At 39.3% G+C, this 20,135-nt stretch overlaps 4 protein-coding genes across 6 annotated transcripts; all 4 read left to right on the top strand.

Moving 5' to 3' along the window:
* Positions 1–361: 361 nt before the first annotated feature.
* Positions 362–8,707, top strand: adgrg4a (adhesion G protein-coupled receptor G4a). 2 transcript variants are annotated; one of them, XM_055224902.1, is made up of 29 exons: positions 362–477; positions 544–645; positions 719–1,345; positions 1,505–1,599; positions 1,675–1,730; positions 1,815–1,869; positions 1,944–1,978; positions 2,042–2,190; positions 2,583–2,639; positions 2,714–2,791; positions 2,878–2,963; positions 3,037–3,107; positions 3,179–3,206; positions 3,294–3,316; positions 3,404–3,546; positions 3,625–3,754; positions 3,849–3,955; positions 4,025–4,238; positions 4,313–4,478; positions 4,789–4,938; positions 5,010–5,147; positions 5,230–5,275; positions 5,352–5,455; positions 5,915–6,036; positions 6,102–6,370; positions 6,946–7,051; positions 7,127–7,407; positions 8,187–8,288; positions 8,362–8,707. In XM_055224902.1, exons 2-29 carry the CDS (start codon positions 579–581, stop codon positions 8,475–8,477), a joined length of 3,621 nt encoding a protein of 1,206 aa, XP_055080877.1. In that variant the 5' UTR covers positions 362–477; positions 544–578; the 3' UTR covers positions 8,478–8,707. The 2 variants fall into 2 exon arrangements, with proteins under 2 accessions (XP_055080877.1, XP_033829732.2); XM_033973841.2 differs by lacking the exon at positions 362–477 and having other exon boundaries at positions 539–645.
* A 493-nt stretch (positions 8,708–9,200) lies between these two features.
* vgll1 (vestigial like family member 1) lies at positions 9,201–12,742 on the top strand. Of its 2 annotated transcripts, XM_055224925.1 has the most exons (5): positions 9,218–9,339; positions 9,511–9,714; positions 9,789–10,054; positions 10,091–10,205; positions 10,674–11,167. In XM_055224925.1, exons 1-5 carry the CDS (start codon positions 9,288–9,290, stop codon positions 10,709–10,711), a joined length of 675 nt encoding a protein of 224 aa, XP_055080900.1. In that variant the 5' UTR covers positions 9,218–9,287; the 3' UTR covers positions 10,712–11,167. The 2 variants fall into 2 exon arrangements, with proteins under 2 accessions (XP_055080899.1, XP_055080900.1); XM_055224924.1 differs by having other exon boundaries at positions 9,201–9,339; positions 9,789–10,205; positions 10,674–12,742.
* Positions 12,743–14,114: 1,372 nt separating this feature from the next.
* tmtops3a (teleost multiple tissue opsin 3a) lies at positions 14,115–17,635 on the top strand. The gene is made up of 4 exons (XM_033973756.2): positions 14,115–14,544; positions 15,030–15,358; positions 16,667–16,900; positions 16,966–17,635. Exons 1-4 carry the CDS (start codon positions 14,124–14,126, stop codon positions 17,185–17,187), a joined length of 1,206 nt encoding a protein of 401 aa, XP_033829647.1. The 5' UTR covers positions 14,115–14,123; the 3' UTR covers positions 17,188–17,635.
* A 409-nt stretch (positions 17,636–18,044) lies between these two features.
* cd40lg (CD40 ligand) lies at positions 18,045–19,500 on the top strand. Its single transcript, XM_033973860.2, has 4 exons — positions 18,045–18,472; positions 18,592–18,619; positions 18,692–18,799; positions 18,875–19,500. The coding sequence occupies exons 1-4, from the start codon at positions 18,251–18,253 to the stop codon at positions 19,237–19,239; spliced, it is 723 nt and encodes a 240-aa protein (XP_033829751.1). The 5' UTR covers positions 18,045–18,250; the 3' UTR covers positions 19,240–19,500.
* Positions 19,501–20,135: the final 635 nt, after the last annotated feature.

Here is a 20,135-nt window from a genome sequence, read left to right as displayed (position 1 = left end):
AGGCTACACAGATTTCAGTTTACCATCATCATTTGTCTTATTAGTTTGTGTTGGTACCAGCCTGCTACAAGTACTTGTATATAACAGTAATAAAGTTCCACAGAAAGGCCATTATCATTTGAACAAATAAAGGTGTGGGTCATTGTTTTGCTAAATTTGCTAGACCGTAGATACAATGAACATTTTTGAGGAAATACTGTACAAAAGTTCAACTAATTCTATCAACTCACTTCACAATAATCATTTTCAAGTCATAAAAAAGGTTATGTTTTAACGTTTTTCCTTGTTTCATGTTTATTGCGACCACTTAATGAGTAACTTGGTCAGTGGGCGTGGAACATTTTTCCATACGAATAAAGACATGAACTTACATATTCATGCTTCAGTTTGTGTAAAAAAACATATTGTGACGAAATATGTGTTTTACCTGGAACTCTACTCCACGGCAACTCCCATTATTTTGAGGAAATGAATGTGGTAAGTACAGGCTGAATACTTTATGACACCCAGTTTCAGATGATAGCAGTAGTCCTTCTTTTTCAGTGATCTGTGTTATCACTGCTTGGCCAAGACTTGTCATGCATTTTGCCAGAGGTCTGTTTTTCCTGCTCATATGTGTGGAGCTGCTGTGCCTACAGAGCTCAAGTAAGAATTAAAATATTATTTTAGATACTGTTAGTGAGTCTCTGGCTGAACATGCCTATCTGTTCTGATTCAGTGGTCCTGGCGAGCAGCAGCAGTCTTTGGGGTAAGAAGCTGGAGTTTAAGTCGTCTTCCTGTCTATGGCAGCTCAGTCCAGACACTGTCATACCTGCCCTGGAGGAGCTGAGCGTGTGCCTGCTGTTGAGGACTGCTGCTGACACAGAATGGACAGCGTTTGTGTACAAGGCTCCGGGGAGTAGAAACATTGAGCTTGGTCTTCAAGGCAAAGGGGATCTTCTATCATTATGGTTGTTTGGAAATAAAACACAAGTTGAAAAAAGACTAAATCGTTATGAGTGGCACTCAGTCTGCACCACTTGGTCTGGGAAACTGCAAAAATTGCAATTATACATCAATGGAACTAAGGAGGCTTCTAACTATTTAGAAACTACCACCCTCACTCATTTAGCCCCAGGTGGAACACTCACATTGGGGCGATCTCATTTCTTGAGGGAGAAAACAGTGCAACCAGAGTTTGGGAACAGTCTCATTGGTGACATTAGTCAGTTTAGGATTTGGTCCAAACGATGGAGTGAAGAAGAGCTTCAGAGACAAGAATGCACTGATGCAGATGTAATCAGCTGGGACCAGCGGCACTGGAAAACTGACTGCTCTGCTCCAAAGCCCCACAGCCTGATCTGTAGTAAGTATCACTGTAAAACTGCTTTAGATCTGTGTCTTTATCAGCTTCATGTGTGCTTATCTGTTGACTTGTGTCTGTGTGATATTATTTGCATATTTACAATAATATTAATAATTTAATAATACATTTTAACCCTACAATCGCCAATTTATTTTTCAGACTGGTCATGGTACAAGGTCAAAATGAAAGTTCAATATCAACATATTGGTGGAATGTATTCAGTTACATATCTGAAAAATGCTACAGAGCAATGGGTATGAACCTGCGTCTTGTTAAGTTAACACCCTGCAAACAACTAACTGAGTGCATTTCTGCCATGTTTTTTGCAGTTGGAAAGGATTTTTCCAAGAAACATTTCTATCCTTGACACCTTTGTCTTGCCAAGGTACTGTAAACAAAAGGTACAATGCACAAGTGTGTATTGATACTATTTCAGTTTGACATTACTGTTACTTGTGTTCCCATATAGCCATCCGTGTAAACAAGTTAATCATTCAGCAGTGTTTAATGGACAGCTAATGCAGGTACAACTACTGCTTTTCTAATCAGACTTCCTGTTACATATTATTACATATCATCAGCAATTATCTCTCTTTAGGGATCACACTACTCGACTTCCATCAGCTTTGCATGGTAAAGAGAATATATTCTCACTGAACATGACACAAATATTTAACCATATTCTTTTGTGAATAGCTTTCCTGTCAAGCTCTCTGTAAAAGTGGAACCTGCAGCGGATGTGGGACTGGTTCAAGCAGACATCACAGCGAGGCTCAGTTCCCCATTTCACTCTAACTTCCTAAACGCGACGGCCGACCCTGAGAGCATTCTGGTGTTATCTGTGGGTGAGTACTGTCACCTGCGGGATCAGAAGAACTGATATACTGTCATACTGTCATACCGTCCAAAGAAGGAACTACTGCGCTTGATACATTAAGATAAGGAAGGAGGGGGGTGGGATGTGATGGAAATGTTGGTATTATGAAGATAATAAAACCATAGAAACAGATCCCCAGATCAACAGATAAAGTCACATATCAGCACTGATCACACACTTCATGAATGGGAAGATACTTGATCCATCCAGATAAAGCCACGAGAAATATATAAAAAATGACATAAAAATGAGAGTCAGTGGTAAAAGGCAAATAGAAGATTTGATCTATACACTACAGGAGGGAGGCACTTTGAGCTTTTTCTACTTCCTTTTGTCATTCAGCATCTTTGTTTTCTGTAGATTCATATCCTGCTGTGACAGAGAGCCCATCAACAGTGAACACAGTCAGTTCACCCGGTACGCCCATGTTTACTATGTTCTTATTATTATATGATATGTACAGTATGATGGTTGGGACGTATTATGTACAGGGATAAGTCCAACACAGAGTATGCCAGTATATCCTGGAAACACAACAGAGGAGCAACTAGATGTAAACAAAACATTTGGTGAGTTAAAATGAAAATGAAATACTGGTCATTGAGTTATATTATTTATTTATTTATTTATTATTAAATGCCTTTTGCTGTTGCAGACAGAGCAGATATATTCTTTAGAGTCAACCTAGTGTTGGGAATAGCTGGATCTCTCTCAAATCCCTTGCTTTTTATAAAGACATTGGTAAGAGCTCTTTGAAAAAAACAAAAAGCAGTTACATTCAATGTTATAATTCTTTGTTATTGTTTGGGGGAAGGTGAAGGAAAAGTTGCATTACAGCAGCACCATGAAACCACTGAACTTTCTAATATCAGAGACTGCTGCTCGGTGAGTTCATTTCATCTGGAGACAGTTTATACACAGTATGTGTCACCTGAAAATGTCTTGTACTTTTACAGCAATCTTTTTCCTTACAGTGGACCTTTGGTAGGTGCAGAATATTTAATTTTGGAATTTCATATTAAATAATATGTGCATCTGGATTGATGATTTATTTTTATTTTTTTTGTCTAGGCTCTCAAAACAGTACAAAAACAGTATGTGAAGAAACCAAACTAGTCCATATTTGATTCAAACCTTGCATCCCCCTTTTTAAAATCAGATTTCCCTTATTCCTTGAACAGATACACTTGTACCTTCCATGTACAGGAAGATCACATCTACAATGTTTCTGTGGTTCAAAACTATATTGAAAACGCCCTGAATGCTTCATTTTCAAATGAGTCCATCAGTTTTCAAACAGTTAGTCTGCAGATAAAACACATAGGTACATATCCTTCATGTATAAAATCAATGAATCATCCTATAAAATACATTTTTCAATCTTTACCTGGCTGTGTTCCAGAGCCATCAGACTGCTTAGAAGAGAGAACATCTACAATCTATGGAAATTATTTTTGGGCTGCAACATTTCCTCAGGACATTCAAACCATGAGATGCCAAGACCCACCACATGAAAACGCTTACAGGCTTTGGTATTACTGACAATTATCACGTCATGTATTTATGTTTATGTTTATTACATCACAGTGACTAGGTGTAATTTATGTTATGTTGTTATTTAATTAGTAAGCTGGAGATCAGCACTGACACAACTAAATGGGCTAAAGCTGATATGAGAAACTGCAACCCAAAAGTGACCATCCCCGATATAGAAAACATCACTGTCACTACAGGTGAGTATGATTATTGCATGTATATACATGATGAACTATAATAACGTTAATGTTTTTTTTAATCGTCAGAAAATGCGGGAGAGGTGGTCGAGACCATTCAGGACCTGGTTAATGAGCAGCTCAGTAATTCCTCTCAGCTTTCCCCTGACGACCTGAACACTGTGTTGGAAAAGCTCCATGAAGTAGTGGAGGTGGGCTCAGATGCAAAGCTCGGAGCAAACATCATCGCTATTGTGGCCGGCATTCTTGTTTCCAACACAGATGTTACGACGCTCTCCAATGTGTAAGAGAAGAAAGTCTATTGTCAGTGGTTGTGTGAGAGAAATGTGTTTAACTGTGTGATATTACTTTCCAAAGAGTGCTGAATCTGACGTCAAAGATGGGAGAAACTATGGATTTCCAAGGCACGGCTGAGAGTATTACAGCTCCATCTCTAGCCCTTTCTCTGTGCAACGTGGAAACACAAGGATTTAGTGGCCTCACATTTGGTGTATCCTCTTTGTCGACAAACCTAGAGCCACAGGTGGGTCTCTATATAAACCAATAAGAGCCTCACACCTGCTTCAAGGGCACAGGGTACAGTAGTGTATAAATATGTAAGTATGAATAGGTAATGACTTTGTCTCAGTATACTTAGACAAAGGGCTAGCAACTATGTAACTTTTCTCAAGGTCAGTACCCTACCTGCAAATACAATGAATAAAATAAGGACTCCCTTGAAAAACAGATGCTGCATCACAAGGAGTTCTCTAAAATAAATGAATCAATGTCCTCAAGTGGCAGGCTGATGCTCATTTAACTGTTAATATACAACAATTTTCTGCCATTCTTAGGTTTTTGTTGATGAAACGTTTGTCAGTGATCAAATTCAAAACACAAAGGCAAGCATCTCGTTGCCACCTGAAGTTCAGAATTTCTTTTCTAAAAATACGAACACAACACGCCTCCAATTCCAGTTCTTTGCAACAGGCAGACTTTTTCAGGTATGTGTGCACTGCAGCATATGTATCTACCTATTTATAATACTTACTGTACTGTGATATTTATTTTATAGGATCCTTACTTAGAGAATTCAACAACAAAGGAAAGAACACTGAACTCCTACGTAGTATCTGCCAGTGTAAATGACAGCAAAGTGCATAACCTGTCAGAAAGAGTTGTGGTGAATCTTCGTCATCAAAAAGCAGCACAAGTAAAACATTTATTTAATCACTGAACATGTCAAATAAACTCACTCATATCATTTATTTCATTTTACTTTTCTACTTTCACAGCCAGATGATCAAGTGCTCTGTGTTTTTTGGGATTTTCAGAACAATGGTTTGATGCTTATTTTTATTTTGACTTGGTCCAGTGAAATGTTTGCTGCTTTTGTCATGTTTTGTGTTTGTTTTAGGTGGACGCGGCGGATGGAACGAGAGGGGCTGTGAGACCCAGAGCGTCTCTCACTATCAGACCAGATGCCTCTGTGACCATCTCACACATTTTGCAGTGCTACTGGTGAGTCAGTTCAGTTCATTAACTGTGCAACAGCCAAACACACATGTGCAAAACAGACTCTGCAGTATGGTTAGTTGTATTGTTTTCATTCCGTTCCTCCTTTTGTGTTTTTCTGTTGGAGTTAGAGGTGGGCAATATATCAAACGATCCATAACGGTGTGAATTTTGTTTTGATGATGCTCAAAATTTGAATAGCAATATATAGATCTATTATTTATTGAAAAAAAATGACTTGATATGTCTGCACTTTTGGGTAAACTTTCAGTCCTTTCACAGTCATCTGATACTTCCAATTTCAGATAATAATCATTGTTATCAGTGATAATGAAGAATACTGAAATGTTACTGTCTTCAATAAATAGATATCCACAGTTATCCACAGCTTTTTGCTATTCTCGATTCTCTCACTGGAGGGAGCCATACTCTATTTTAACCCTGTATGTGATGATGTTTTAACAGGATGTATCCAGAGCTCCAATTAGTGAAATCGACTCTCGAATATTGACAATCATCTCTTACATTGGGTGTGGTATTTCAGCCATTTTCCTTGGCATTACCCTCCTTACTTATCTTGCATTTGAGTAAGTCGCAAAAATGTTTGAAATTGTGAATTGTACTTTTGAACTAACACAGCATTCTCTCACAGGAAGTTGCGTCGGGACAATCCTTCTAAGATCCTCATTAACCTGTCTGCAGCTCTACTGGGCTTGTGCATGCTTTTCCTGCTTGATGCTTGGCTCTCATCTTTCTCCGTCTACGGCCTGTGCATTGCCACTGCAGCTACTCTCCATTATTTCCTGCTGGCCTCATTCACATGGATGGGCCTGGAGGCTCTACACATGTATCTAGCCCTGGTTAAAGTCTTCAACATCTATGTGCCCTCATACATACTCAAGTTCTGTGCTGTTGGATGGGGTGAGGAATTCATTATCATGCTCTTTTATTCATTTTATGCAGACATTTTAGTTCAGACTCGGAGGTAAGGTACAGCCTGGACTGCACAGGAGCTGGGCTAACAGACTCACACAGAAAACCAGATGCTTTGCCTGTCTGTGCATGACGGGACTGCAGAATCACACTGAGGCTGAGGATTTATAGTATGCATATAGCTAATTCTACATGAAAACTGAAATGTGCAGTGTAGTAGAGTGATATTTCTGCACTTTTGTGGACATTTGCAGCCATGTTTTGGATAGACCGATCACAATGCCCTCCCTTCACTCTCCCCTTTAGTCCTCCAGGTACTGCCCAGTTTAGCAGCTCTATTTTAAATACAGTTGTGGGCAGAGTTTAGGCCTTTAGTCCCACTTTAAGTTAACAGCAAAGTTTAGGAGCTCTGCAACTGCAAAAAACTCATCCACTTTACACGTTGCTGCATTAACAGACATGCTGTGTTGTTGTTTTTTTTACAGTTAGTTAATGTAATATCAAATATACATTCATATTAATGTACATTGGAGAAGGTTTAACTGTGATCGTGCTTTGGACAGGTCTTCCTTTAGTCATCGTGAGCCTGGTGCTGGCTATAGACAAAGACAATTATGGAAGTTCCTTGTTGCAAGAGAGTACAGTGGTGGTTCAATCCAATGATCCCTTGTAAGTTTATATATTATTTTTATTGTCAATCACACACACAGAGCTGACGAGCGGCATCCGTTTTTGTTCCACCAGCTGCTGGGTGAACAGTGATGTGGTCTTATATGTGACGGTGCTCAGCTTCATCCTGCTAATCCTGCTGGCTAACCTCTCTGTGTTTATCGTGGTCCTCATCCAAATAAAGCGCATGAGGATCAGTAAGCCAACAGTAAACAGCAGCAGCCTCGTGAATGACCTGCGAGCAGTGGCCAGCCTCACCGTCCTGCTGGGCCTCACCTGGTCTATAGGCTTCTTCACGTTTGGCCCTGGGCAAGTAGCCATGATGTACCTGTTTTCAATCCTCAACACCTTGCAAGGTAAAAATACCACTGTGTTAAGTATTGTGCTATTAATAAAAACTAATAAAACTAACTCTTTAGGCAAGGTAAGGCAGGGCAGGTTTATTTGTGTTGCACAGTTTGTACATAAAGTAATTCAAAGTACTTTACAGAATAAGAAAGATTTTAAAATCGCAAATCAAGACGTAAACTATCACAAACAATCATCATAAAGTTAACATTAACAGAGAAGAATGCAGAATAAAAAACATTGATATATACGCAGGTAAACAGAACCGTTTTGAGCCTGGATGTAAACATTGTTAAAGTAGAGGCCTGTCTCACATCCTTAGAAAGACTGTTCCAGGTTTTAGTTGCATAAAACTGAAACACTGATTCCTCATGTTTAGTCCTGACTCTGGGCACCAGCTGGAGGCCGGTCCCTGAGGTCCTCAGAGTATGAGATGGTTCATATGGTACTAACATGTGGGGGATGTTCTTTTCTGCTGGTCCATGGAGAGACTTGTTCACAAACAGAGCTGCTGTAAAGAGACAGGACTTGTGCTCGTACTTCCTGGTTTTAGTCAGGACCTGAGCTGCAGTGTTCTGGATGTGCTGCAGCTGTCTTTATTTTTTTAGATCTCTGCAAACATGTTCTGAAATGCATGGAATTATTGAATTACTTTAACCATTCCTATTCCAGTCCAGTCGATGAACAGTTGCATTTTGATTTCTTTCTATTTCATTTGCTTAAGGAGGAAAGTTTGTAAAAAGTTTGCTCTGAAATATTGTCTAATTACTGCACTACTTTGTCCCAGGATTCTTTGTGTTTTTGTTCCACTGTTTGATGAAAGACAATGTGCGAAAACAATGGAGGACTCATTTGTGCTGTGGCCGGTTCAGACTCAGCACTTACTCAGGTAGATGACGAAGTGAAAGTGTGGAAATGCACTTTATGTTTTTTGCTAAGTTTCCTTTATGTTATGTGTCCAGACTGGACCCAAACAGTGACAGGAGCACATCAACCCAAAAAGAGACATCTCGTTAACTTGGATTCAGATTCTTCCCCCGCGACCAGCACCAGGAAGATTTCCCATTCCTCGAATTAACAACGAAACATACGCAGACAGTCCATAAGTCCAATTTATAGTGACGTCGCATTAAAATTTGCCACATTCAGGTCTGTTCCTCAATACTTCTCAAGCAAAAACAGACACCTTATCATTGTAGTACACATAAACTGTACATAACGTGGCTACTACTGAATAAAACATTTACTGTAATTGTAAAGCTAACTTATTCTGCTTTATTATATGATTAAAGTAATAAGAAAATAGATCATGCAAACCTTTCTTGAGTGGTTGGTACAACTTCTACGCACATCTCTCTCACTCTCTCTTTGTCTGTGTGTGTTTATATATACACAAAACATTATTACTTCTCACTACATTACAAAATATATTTTATTAGTTTCCATAGACAAGTGTGTGTAAGAGGAAATGAGCTTGTTTCCTTCAGTCTAAAGTGCCCCAATATAAACCTAGCAGTGTTAGTGTCAGTAATTGTTGTTAGTAATTGTGCGTTCCATAACTACAGCCACAATCTGGCACTAACATCGCGTTGTTAGAGTCTGCTTATATCTGCAATGGACTTTATTTACAATTACAAAATAACTCCTTTAGTCCCATTGGAAGATATGTACAACTGGATTTAAGTTTGTTTGAGCTAAAGGAATGCATTTATAAGGTGTCATTTAGTTTCTGGAGGAACTGGCAGGTTAACATTCTGCTCATAGCTGTCTGCATACAAGAAGCATCACACCCTCTCACTGTGGCCTATGCAGCCAGTATTGAGCTTTAAGAGAGTCAACCCGACTTGGACTAATGACACGGATATCTGTACTGTAGACTGTTCTCCTCATGTTGGTAAACATGGCCACATTGGGTCATCTTTATCCAAACATCAAACCAGGTAAGAAATCTGTGCATGTGTCTACAGTATTTTTAGTCAATAGAATTCAAAGATTTTTACTTCAGTAAAATTTGATATTTGGAGACTAGATTTAAAGTTTTAATACAATGATTTAAACAGTGTACTGAATATAATTTGTACTACATAATACATAATTTATAACTGTTTTAGTGGCAGATGACCGTATGGAAAACCCGACGGAGAGTCCAATAGCAGTGAAGGTGGAGGAGCACTCCCAGAGTCTCATTCTGACTTACTTCCATGGAGACATCAACAGTATGGTGGATGCACACTTCAGCAGGGCACTTAACAAAGCCAGTAAAGCAAAGGCACCTGCAGCCAAACTGAAGAAAATACCAAAAAAGATTAAAAAAGGTCATTTCTATTTAAACATCTTATAAATAGCTCTGTAGTGCTCTGCTGCTTACAGATGATTATGTCTTTTACAGAGGATATTAGAGTTTTTCAAGATACCCCTGCAGACACATACCCGGAGCCACAGGTTCGACCGGTAACAGAGCACCTTGTCTCTTTTACCCCAGCAGAAGAGCTATGCAGCCCGTGGCACGCGTTTCCCAGCAGGACAGGAGAGGGAACGGGCCTGACCCCCATGGGCTGTTCACTGTCCCCTAATGATCTCAGTGTGACGGGACAGCAGTGCTCTACGTCTCTGCTCAATCTGTTACACAATGACCGAACAGAGATGGCACCCAGCCTGTCCTCCAGCTTGTCCTCCAGCCTGTCCTCCAGCCTGTCCTCCAGCCTGTCCTCCAGCCTGTCCCCCAGCCTGTCCTCCAGCTCCAAACCCGAGCTGCTCCCAAACTGGATGGTGCCACAAGCGGACCCTTCCACTGTCTTTGAACCTGGTAATTCAGCCCTCAACTTATCAATATGATATGTCAGATTTGAAAATAGCTAACATATACATTAACTATATCATAAATCAGTGAGCAGTTTTTCCTAGACAAAAATGCAATGGTGAACAGAATGACAGTATTTTCTTTCAAATGAACAGGTGGTGGTGAGTGCATTCATATGAGGATGCCACATACAAATTTAACATCAAGTTGGACTGAAGTACTCTGACTTAATAATAGTGTAATGAAAGAGGCTTTTATTCATTTTGGCTCTATTAAGGATATTAAGAGATTATGTAACACTCTTATACAAGTTTATACAATAGAGACTGTATGCTTTTGCACACTGTATACATGTATAAGTACACTGTATATGTGCATACTGAGAGATAAAATAAGAAAAAACTGAATAACAGCTGTGTGTTTTGATTTTTTTCTGCTGAAAGTTGGTTACATTTTTTGTTTTCTTTGTTTTAGGGCGCCGTTTGGATAAGAAGGATTTATACTGGTACTGAGTAAAAGCATGAGTTGGACAAACATATTGTAATATAACTCCCAAAGACTCGGTCGGACCAGCCGGTAACATGGCCCCAGTGCCAGTCAAAAGTTGAACAAGATCTTGAAGGAACACTCTCTGGTGAACCTGTTTGTCTGCTTTCACATTCCAGAGGTAAATTGCTGCAGGTCTACTATGTGTTTTTATGTTGTGCCAAGGTCAAGATGAAGGGATTTGGTTTGAACCACTTAAGGAGTGGGCCAGTAAATAATGATACAGTATTAAACTAAACACGGAACACTGTGAATACGTACTGCACACTGTAAATTTACCTGAAGGTACATTGTGTAATTTATCTGGTGGCGCATTGGTCTCGAGAGATGTTATTGTCTAGATTAGAGTGTTCCACAGTTTGACTTTAAACGTAGCTATTTCCATGGAGACAAGCACGGGACGCCACCAGCCCATAGATTTGATCAACAGTAAGAACATATTTTTAAGGCAGTTTGGAGCAATAAAAACACGTGTAATTAAGGTAGATATGTATAATATTGTGGAAAACTCCAAGCAGATAAATAACATTTCCATGAAGGTGACGTTACATAGTTTAATTGTGTGTATTTAGAGTTTAGCTGTATTTTTGAACACTGGGGTTTATGACATATTTGCATAATTATGTGTAATTACAAATTAAATGTAACAATTTCCAAGGTAATTCTATGTATCTTCAGTTATATATGCTGTTATTATATCGTGCTTTACTCTATTATCGTCAATACAAACATTATAAACTGAACTGGGTGTTTTTTTTTTATTATTGTTGTCATCAGTTTAACCAAATGTTAGATATCTGTACTTTATTTAAGGGCATTTGAAATGAATACTTTTTACTTTTACTTCACTACATTTGAGAGCCGGTATCTTTACTTTCTACTCCGCTACATTTTGAACAGGACTGAAAAGTAAAAGTACTTTTTATTATTTTTTGAGACCTGTTGAGGCTGAGAGGTTTATTTCTAACATGTTCATAACTTGAGCAAGCAAAAATATACAATACAATCGATTCAGATGTTTCAAAATGAATACATGTGAAGCTTTATTAGATCTCAAAATCTGCGTGAAATACTTTTACTTTTTACTCTTTAAGGTCAATTTTAAATGGGTACTTTAATAGCGTGTTATCTTGTATATATTTCAAAGTTGACACCTTTTGTTGTTCTTGTAACTGTTTGTGTTGTTGTTGTTGTTGTTGTTGTTGTTAATGCTTTTGTATGTGACACGTGGTTGCTATGCCGACAAGTTGACACAAGTTTCTACTGGTCAGAGACTGGGGACTGTTGCTGTTTGCTCTTGTTTTGTCATGGGTTATGACCTACAGCAGCCCTTGTGTTCAGAAAATAAACAACCAGAAGAAATGTGACGTGTTTCCTTACATCAGAACGCTACAATACTTTTACTTAAGTAGAGTTTTTCATGTGATAGTTTTATTTTCCTTGAGTGTTTTTTTTTGTTTGTTTTGCTCCAATATCTGTGTTGTTATTTAAAGGACCCACATTATGCTATTTTCAGATCAATGTTATAATATTATTTCCTCATCAGAAACATATATGAAGTTGTGTTTTGTTTCAACACACAAACCCTGAAAACACTCTGTTCCACCTTGTGATGTCATGTGGTAATACAGGAAGTGCCCCACTGTGTTTTGAAACAACATACACCTTCACTAGAATCACTTGGATAATTTCAGCCCTGTTTCTACTAAATTAAAGTCTCCAGTCTCTACCGAACTAAAGGTAAAAGGTACGTGGTAACTTGAAAACTACAGTTTCATGACATCACAAGGTGGAACAGAGCATTTTGAGCTTTGGAGATTTGGACAGACTAATATTAAAGAGGTACTCAAACATGTGTGAATGAAACAAAACACAACTCCAGGTCTGTTTTTGAGGAGGAAACAACATTATAACATGACTACAAGCTCACATGAGTCCGATTTGGTAGGTCTATTGCTGTTACGTCATTCACAAATAAAATATTGATCAGTGAAAGGATATGCAGTTACTATTTGCCTTGTTACCTACTTTGATAATTGGAGTGTTCGAGCAGTTGTCAGTGTCCTCAAGTACGTCAATGAACATGGCACAAACAATATGGCCAAAGAAAGATAGGCCTGATCAACAGGTAAACACCTTCTACACTATGTTCTGGTGTAAGAAAAGACGGCAAATGTCTTCTGGTTGTTTATTTTATTAGCACGGGGGCTACTATAGACCGTAACCCACATCAAAACAAGAGCAAAACAACAGCAATCTTCAAAACTGACCAGTAACTGACCAACAGAACTTTCACTTCAGCTTTAACATTAACAGAAGAATAACAAAAAGTGTCAACCCTGAGCTAAACACAAAATATCAGATCATTACACAGTGGAGGAAACACCTGTGATTAAATGCAAGAGGTTGAATCCCCTGCTTTGTAACATTCCAGGCAAAGCACACACAGTACCAAGAACATTTAATATAATTTGATTTGACTTCTTCATTCTCAAACACGCAGGGATGTGACCATAAGCAGGCATTAAGTATCCCCTCACCCATAAAAAGACAAAAAAAACATAATAATATATAAACCGTTCAGGCATCAGGCTCTAATCCCTCTGCTTTCTTTGGCATAATCATGGAGAAAGGACAATGGTTGGATTCAAGTTGTGCATGTGCATTGATGACCACTTACTGACCAGAACACGACAATGAGAATTACACTGAGGCTTATGTGCTGTATGTGTTCAAATATGGACATGCACATTTGGAATATCTACACTTTTCAGCCAAAACCAAACAGTCTATGTCCAAAACTGGGGAAGGTTCACATCACTTTGATAAATAATACATAACATTAATACATTTTATGATCTTAATTTGTTGCCTAACTCAAAAGTCTTTTACATTTCTCGATGGATTCAAACAGAAAATGAAAATGCTCAGGTAAACAAACAAACAAACAAACAAACAACTTTCTGTAAAACTTTCTCGGCAGCTGGCACTTTGACGCAGCTGCAGCTCACAATGGCATTGAATAAAAACAGCAGACAAAGTGGGCACTTCTGGAGCGTGACGGTGGGATAATAAAACTGTAATTTCGTTTCGGACAGTCACATAATCAGACCGGTACACGCCATGAAATTTGAGTAATGCGTAAACTTGATTCGCAAAACAAAATGAACTCAGCACAACGCCTTGAAAGACAACCTCTGGAAGAAGTGATTTTTAAAGGATTTTACATATTTAGACAAGCATTTGAGGGGGAAGGCCTGGGTGAGAAAGGCTGACAAGAGTCCATGGAGGTGTATGTCTGGTAAGGGAGGGTAGATATAGTGTTTACAGCTTGACAGGGCGCACAGGTCTCCCCCTCAGTCTGGTCACAGCAGACCCATGTGCCCCTCGCCTCTCCTGCCCTCTCTGCTCAGTGCTATGGTGGTCCACATTCTCTCCGCAGACAGCCAGCCCTCCCTGAGCAGCAGCAGCAGCAGCAGCAACCCACAGGACGCACCTCAGAGCCCGGGGAAAGAGCAGGGCCATGTGGGACTGAGCCAAACGGGACACAACGTGGTAGCGCTTTGCCTCGGATTCATCCTGGTAGTTGGGTTTCTCAGTAACTTTTTGGTGCTGCTCGTTTTTGCCAAGTTTCGCTCTCTTTGGACCCCCATCAATCTGATCCTGCTCAACATCAGCCTGAGCGACGTGCTGGTGTGCGTCTTTGGGACTCCGTTCAGCTTTGCAGCCAGTCTCTACGGCAGGTGGCTCATCGGAGAGGTCGGCTGCAAGTGGTATGGATTCGCCAACTCCCTGTTTGGTGAGTTGTAGAAAGCGCAAATGAATGATAACCTACATCATTTCCATTATTCTATGCGTCAAGCACAGGGTTAATACATAAAATCTGCTTCTTTTTTTATTTTTATTTTTTTTAATAACAAACCAACCTACTTTAGTGGCACATCCTACCACATAACAATATGAACCCATTACGCATTGTGCACATGAAGACTGGGCCTATCACCGACCTTATGCACAGCTGTGAAATAATCCCTTTGCATCTATAAATGTATTCAAATCCAGTAGTAGTAGTAAAATCAGGTAGACTGTCTTTCAGAAAAAGACAAACCATAAAAGTCGTTTGTGATTAGTACAAGATTACAGTTTTTCTTGTATTTAGGGAGTTTGCCAAACATTTAATTGGCAGTGGATTTGAACTGTGCATGGCAAGAGAACATGGAAGCCTCACAAATATGCTTCTTTGAAAACACTGGCTCTAACTTGAACTTGTTCTTCTCACATGAGGCATTGTGTCCCTGGTGTCCCTGGCTGTGCTGTCCTATGAGCGCTACACCACGGTCCTGAGGTGTGCCCTGGTGGACCTGTCCGACTTCAGACAGGCCCGGCTCTGCGTTTTGGGCTCTTGGCTCTACTCTCTACTGTGGACACTGCCTCCGCTTTTGGGTTGGAGCAGCTATGGGCCAGAGGGGTCAGGCACCACATGCTCAGTCCAGTGGCACCAGCGGTCAGCGGCCAGTGTCTCATATGTGCTGTGTCTCTTCATCTTTTGCCTGCTGCTGCCTCTCCTGCTCATGGTCTATTCATATGGACAGATCCTGGTGGCTATTAAGAGGGTAAGTTATCAAGATTTCACTACGATATCCTTTACAGACTCCTCTCTTCATATGAAGACATAATATCACACTCACCAAGACAAGTTTGTCATGTGTGTCCACAAGTGAAGGAGTTTGTGGTGGTGTATATGTAACCGGTTCTGACCCCTTCAGTGGCAGTGAGTCATCAGGCTGCTGTGCACGGTCGTTAAACCGGACAGTTGATAATGAGGGAATGACTTGCTGTCAGTCCTGTCACATAGTGTTTTGCAGCTATCAACAGCTCATATTTAAAGAAGGGTGAATCACATTTCTGTGTGTCTATGCTCCCTTCTGTCTGAAGATGTCACTGCGCCGCAGGGTTTGACTCCTGCAGCTGCTGTAAGGGGCTCAGATGGTGCGCCCACATTCCAGCTGAGAGACCCACCTATTTCCAGAAGCTCATTAGACCACACAGCTCTGTAGTCACTTTAATGACATGTCAGAGGGACATTACACCCAACTCAAGCCATAGAGCGTTACATGATGAGCTTACATTATGATTGACACATATTATACTTATTTTATCTCCTGATTGCTGTTATAACTGTCAGTTTTAATGGCCATTTAAAACATCTCTTGACATCTCAAGTTAACTGTCCAAAATATCATCTCTTATAATAGTAATCCCACACTATTAGCATAAAGGAGCAAAACATATTTAATAAAAATGTAAATTGACACAAATTAATAAAAAATATAAATTTATTTTAATAAAAATGAAAAATGTAATTAAATTGATAGCCTGCAATAACTGAAATAAATCTTCATGTTACAGTCAGAAAAGGACACTGCCAAAGCCCAAAGCCCAGACTGAAATCACAGGCTGAAGAGGTGATGGAGCTGCAGTGGGAGCCCTGCTAATGCACTGGCTGTAATTACTGGGCTCATGAGTCACGACACAGGCTTAGGTTCGCTCACAGCTCATTGTGTGTGAGACACAGTCCAGAACAGGAGGAGGAAACAACAGGACACAACTGGCTCAAAATATGGGCTTGAAGAAGATCAGCAAATTGTCTGAGTCATAGTCAGACAAGTCGTGACATCTTCACTGTAGAGATATATAATACAATCTTTTAATGCCTATAACTTCATCACATACTACCTGGTGTGACTTTATGTGTCAATTATTATATAAATATCAATATTTCTACATTTAGCCACCAGATGGCGCCATTTAAACATTCATTGAAAAACTTGAAGCTACGTGTCCTCGCGGTGAATTTCAGTTTTACAGTGATAGCAGCAGAGAGAAAATGTCTTCCTAACTTCAAGCTGCTTGAGTTTCAGGTGGGTAAGATCAACGTGCTGTCAGCCCAGCGGCGGGAGCAGCACATCCTGTTCATGGTCCTGTCCATGGTGTCCTGCTACATGCTCTGCTGGATGCCCTATGGCGTCATGGCCCTCATTGCCACATTTGGTCGCTCAGGGATTGTCTCACCTGTGGCCAGTATGGTGCCCTCCATTCTTGCCAAGTTTAGCACTGTTGTTAACCCAGTCATCTATATCTTCTTCAACAACCAGGTGAGAGAGAAAAGAAGATGTGACACTCTCCTCTTACCTAGATCTGATATTAGATGTTTCCTTAGTTTTACAGATGCTTTGTGGCCTTCATAAAGTGTCAAGATGATCCAAATTGTGCTCAAGGAGAGGGACCTCCAACTCCAAAGAAGCACTTCACTGTATTATCTCCACTGAATATACAGACGTCTCTCAGCTCCACACAACTGCACCTCAACACACTTAAACAGGCATCAGTTTACAATGGGCGAACTGAATACCACACTACAGTTGTTCACTATACTGCATAAATTGTGCTTCAAAATATTTTCAAGCTATATTTGTGACTGCAGCACTTATTTCCTTTAGTTGTAGACTGGACATAATATCCGACATGGACTTAGAGCTTTTAACTATTCTATAAGTGCTCAGAAAATGTCTGTATCACCTACCCCCTATGTCCACCCACTGCTATGGACTGAGTAGATTTTTTTTTTTTTTTTATTAAGACTTGAACAATAATGGGTAATAATGGAGCCATTATTACCCATTATTGAGCCATTTTAGAGAAATACTGCAGTTAATGAACAAATGTGAAATAATCATCTACAAAACAAGGTACAGTGTTTCTTATTTAAGAGAGTGATTCACCACCAGACACAATGTGGGGTTTTTTTTCACCGCTCCTATGTTACTTTTCATGAAGCCTATCCAGGTCAGCCTGGTTTGACAGAAACCTCAGCATAGTCTGTTTTTGAGTAACACCACAGCTGAGTTGGCTCGCACATCTGAAAAATGTTATTTTGCTATTTATTTATTTTCTTTGTATTTAATTTTGTTTTATTTTTTAAATGTTGTTTTTTTTTACTATATATATATATATATATATATATATATATATATATATATATATATAAATTAATTAATTAGTTAATTAATGAAAATTATCATAAAAGTTACTCACAAAAGTGCAGTTTAAAAAACCTTTCATTTATAACCAGCTTTTAACTATAAAATGAAATACTTGATACTCAAATTTATCATATCATTATTGTTTTGATCATCTCTAATGTTGAGTTTATGTTGTACATAGGCTTTTCTAGTTCTCATTAAGAACAGAATATGTGAGTAGAGTGTGTACTTTTTGTTTTTGTGGTTACAATGATAGAACACCTGTAAATAGAAGTTCTGAGTAAAGCAAAGGTGAGGTGTGCACACACACTCAAGCAGAGGAAGGAAGAACATATGAAAGACTTTAAGTCATATATGTGCGCACAGGAAGGCTTCATCCCTTCCAGGAAGTGAAATGAGAAAAACTGTGAGGCATCTGACAGCAGCACTTCAGTAGAGCCTCTTTGCACCTCCAGCTCTGCTATGATCAACACATACCACAGCAGCATGGCCCCTCCGCCAGTGCCCCTGCGTCTGCACAGCTCCCATCAGGGGACCCAACCTGTGCTCATCCCCACCACAATGCTGCCCCAGGGCCACAGCAAGACCCTCATGCGCTTCATGGTCGCAGTGGTGCTGTTCAATCTGCTCTTGTCCATACTGGGATTCATGTACCTGTACGTGAATGGCACACCAAGAAAACAGGTATGGGAAATTCAGCTCATGTATTGTACAAAGTGGCGTACTATTTCAGTACATTGTGACACTAGTTTTGAGTATGTTTGTTTGATTTGGTCAGTTATGGTCTTCTCTGGTGTTTTTAGGACACGTCTGCCACATTTGGTGAAGCAGGTAAGAGCTAAAATAAAAATGGTTAATTGAATTTGCTCAAGTCCCAGATTCAACATTTGTCATTTCTTCCAGTGGGTTATACGCAAAAGCTGCACAGCCACTATGTCGAGAAGAGAGAGTCACATAGAGTTTTTGCCCGAATGGACTTTCAAAGGCCAACCGCAACACACAGATCCCAATGTAATAACCTCTTTTACTGTTAACCTTTCTATGAGTATTCTTTATATTTACTGACATTAGTTTATGTCTTTTCAGCTGGACACCTCAAATGGGACCTCAAATTCAGTCGATACAGTCATCCATACATCAACTACTACAACAGCAGCTGGCTGACCATCGAGGAACCTGGAGACTACTTTGTTTACTCCAGGTTGACTTTTTCCAAAGGTTCCCACGTTATCCCCCTGATGAACCGAGTGCACTTGAGGAAGAGCAAGATGGATGAGCCCAAATCTATAATGCATGCATTTTGCCACACATCTACACCAAATCCTTGCACAGCCACCGCAGAAGAAGTGATCAAACTGGAAAAAGGCAACCAGCTAAGTGTATGGACTGAGGACATCTCTCTAGTCAGTTATGATGAAAAAGCATCAACCTTTGGATTATATAAGCTATGATGGCAATAGAGAATGTAAGATATGGAGGACTCAACTGTTGAATCAATTTTGGACTTAAGTTATGTAAATAATAATTTATTGAATTTAAATATGGGTAAGTGAAGATTCATCACTTTGAAGAAGCAAGAATGAATTCTTCTTTTAACCTGTCTTTAAAATCCGAAACGATTTTCCTGCTGTTTAAGACGTACAGGCTACAGTCTCCAAAAAAGGAATAAGTACGTAAAAAAGCATGAAAAAATGCATTTGAACATTCACTTCTTATATTTCAGAGTGTTGCAGTTGTTAATTTATTTATGTAAATAAATAATGTTTACATTTAAACATACATTTATTGTTGATCCTATATTGTTACATTTATGGTTTAAAGAATGTAAAATGCTCTGCGATCATAAAGCCGGTCTGTAACACTTTTGTGGTTTATGCAGTTTCTCACTGAGCTTACTGAAAATTTCAGTCTGTGATTTATGAGCTTAAAGATCCAGGACATGTTTAGCCAATCAGGGCCAAACAGTATACATATAATGATCCAGGACTGAAAAAATAATTCTCATATATATATTTTTTTTAAATATTATTGGTTCGTTGTGGCTGTCAACTTTTTAAAAAGTTGATAGCAAAGGAGTAGTAAAGTATTCAGAGGAATGAATAGTTTTTCACTGAACTTGTGTTCTCAAGTGGGTAGTGCTGATTAAGTTGCTACTGTGGCAGTGCATGGAAAGTGTGAATCTTGGTCAGAACTTAGGTGTGTAAATGCAGAGGTGATGCATACAATATGACACTGACTCAATCCTTCCATCAAAGCTGTCTGAACCTGAATGCAGCATGGAAAATCGGCAGTCTGGAGATGGAAACATATTTAAATATTAATTTTTTTTTAAATTGTTTAATACAAG

This window comes from Periophthalmus magnuspinnatus, chromosome 10, assembly GCF_009829125.3.
Source record: "Periophthalmus magnuspinnatus isolate fPerMag1 chromosome 10, fPerMag1.2.pri, whole genome shotgun sequence".
NCBI lineage: Eukaryota > Metazoa > Chordata > Actinopteri > Gobiiformes > Gobiidae > Periophthalmus > Periophthalmus magnuspinnatus.
Note: the sequence above shows the minus strand (reverse complement) of the source record. Positions and strands in the feature narration are given on the sequence as shown.

What these genes read in the sequence shown, in the direction of transcription:
- vgll1 (XM_055224924.1), top strand. Translation starts at nt 9,288, where the DNA reads ATGTTGGTAAACATGGCCACATTGGGTCATCTTTATCCAAACATCAAA. An exon ending in TTATCCAAACATCAAACCAG is followed by an intron (nt 9,340 to 9,510) that starts GTAAGAAATCTG and finishes TAACTGTTTTAG; the next exon opens with TGGCAGATGACCGTATGGAA. An exon ending in TTCCACTGTCTTTGAACCTG is followed by an intron (nt 10,206 to 10,673) that starts GTAATTCAGCCC and finishes TCTTTGTTTTAG; the next exon opens with GGCGCCGTTTGGATAAGAAG.
- adgrg4a (XM_055224902.1), top strand. Translation starts at nt 579, where the DNA reads ATGCATTTTGCCAGAGGTCTGTTTTTCCTGCTCATATGTGTGGAGCTG. An exon ending in TCTGCAGATAAAACACATAG is followed by an intron (nt 3,547 to 3,624) that starts GTACATATCCTT and finishes GCTGTGTTCCAG; the next exon opens with AGCCATCAGACTGCTTAGAA. An exon ending in CGACAAACCTAGAGCCACAG is followed by an intron (nt 4,479 to 4,788) that starts GTGGGTCTCTAT and finishes TGCCATTCTTAG; the next exon opens with GTTTTTGTTGATGAAACGTT.
- tmtops3a (XM_033973756.2), top strand. Translation starts at nt 14,124, where the DNA reads ATGTGCCCCTCGCCTCTCCTGCCCTCTCTGCTCAGTGCTATGGTGGTC. An exon ending in TCCTGGTGGCTATTAAGAGG is followed by an intron (nt 15,359 to 16,666) that starts GTAAGTTATCAA and finishes CTTGAGTTTCAG; the next exon opens with GTGGGTAAGATCAACGTGCT. An exon ending in ATATCTTCTTCAACAACCAG is followed by an intron (nt 16,901 to 16,965) that starts GTGAGAGAGAAA and finishes ATGTTTCCTTAG; the next exon opens with TTTTACAGATGCTTTGTGGC.
- cd40lg (XM_033973860.2), top strand. Translation starts at nt 18,251, where the DNA reads ATGATCAACACATACCACAGCAGCATGGCCCCTCCGCCAGTGCCCCTG. An exon ending in TGCCACATTTGGTGAAGCAG is followed by an intron (nt 18,620 to 18,691) that starts GTAAGAGCTAAA and finishes CATTTCTTCCAG; the next exon opens with TGGGTTATACGCAAAAGCTG. An exon ending in CGCAACACACAGATCCCAAT is followed by an intron (nt 18,800 to 18,874) that starts GTAATAACCTCT and finishes ATGTCTTTTCAG; the next exon opens with CTGGACACCTCAAATGGGAC.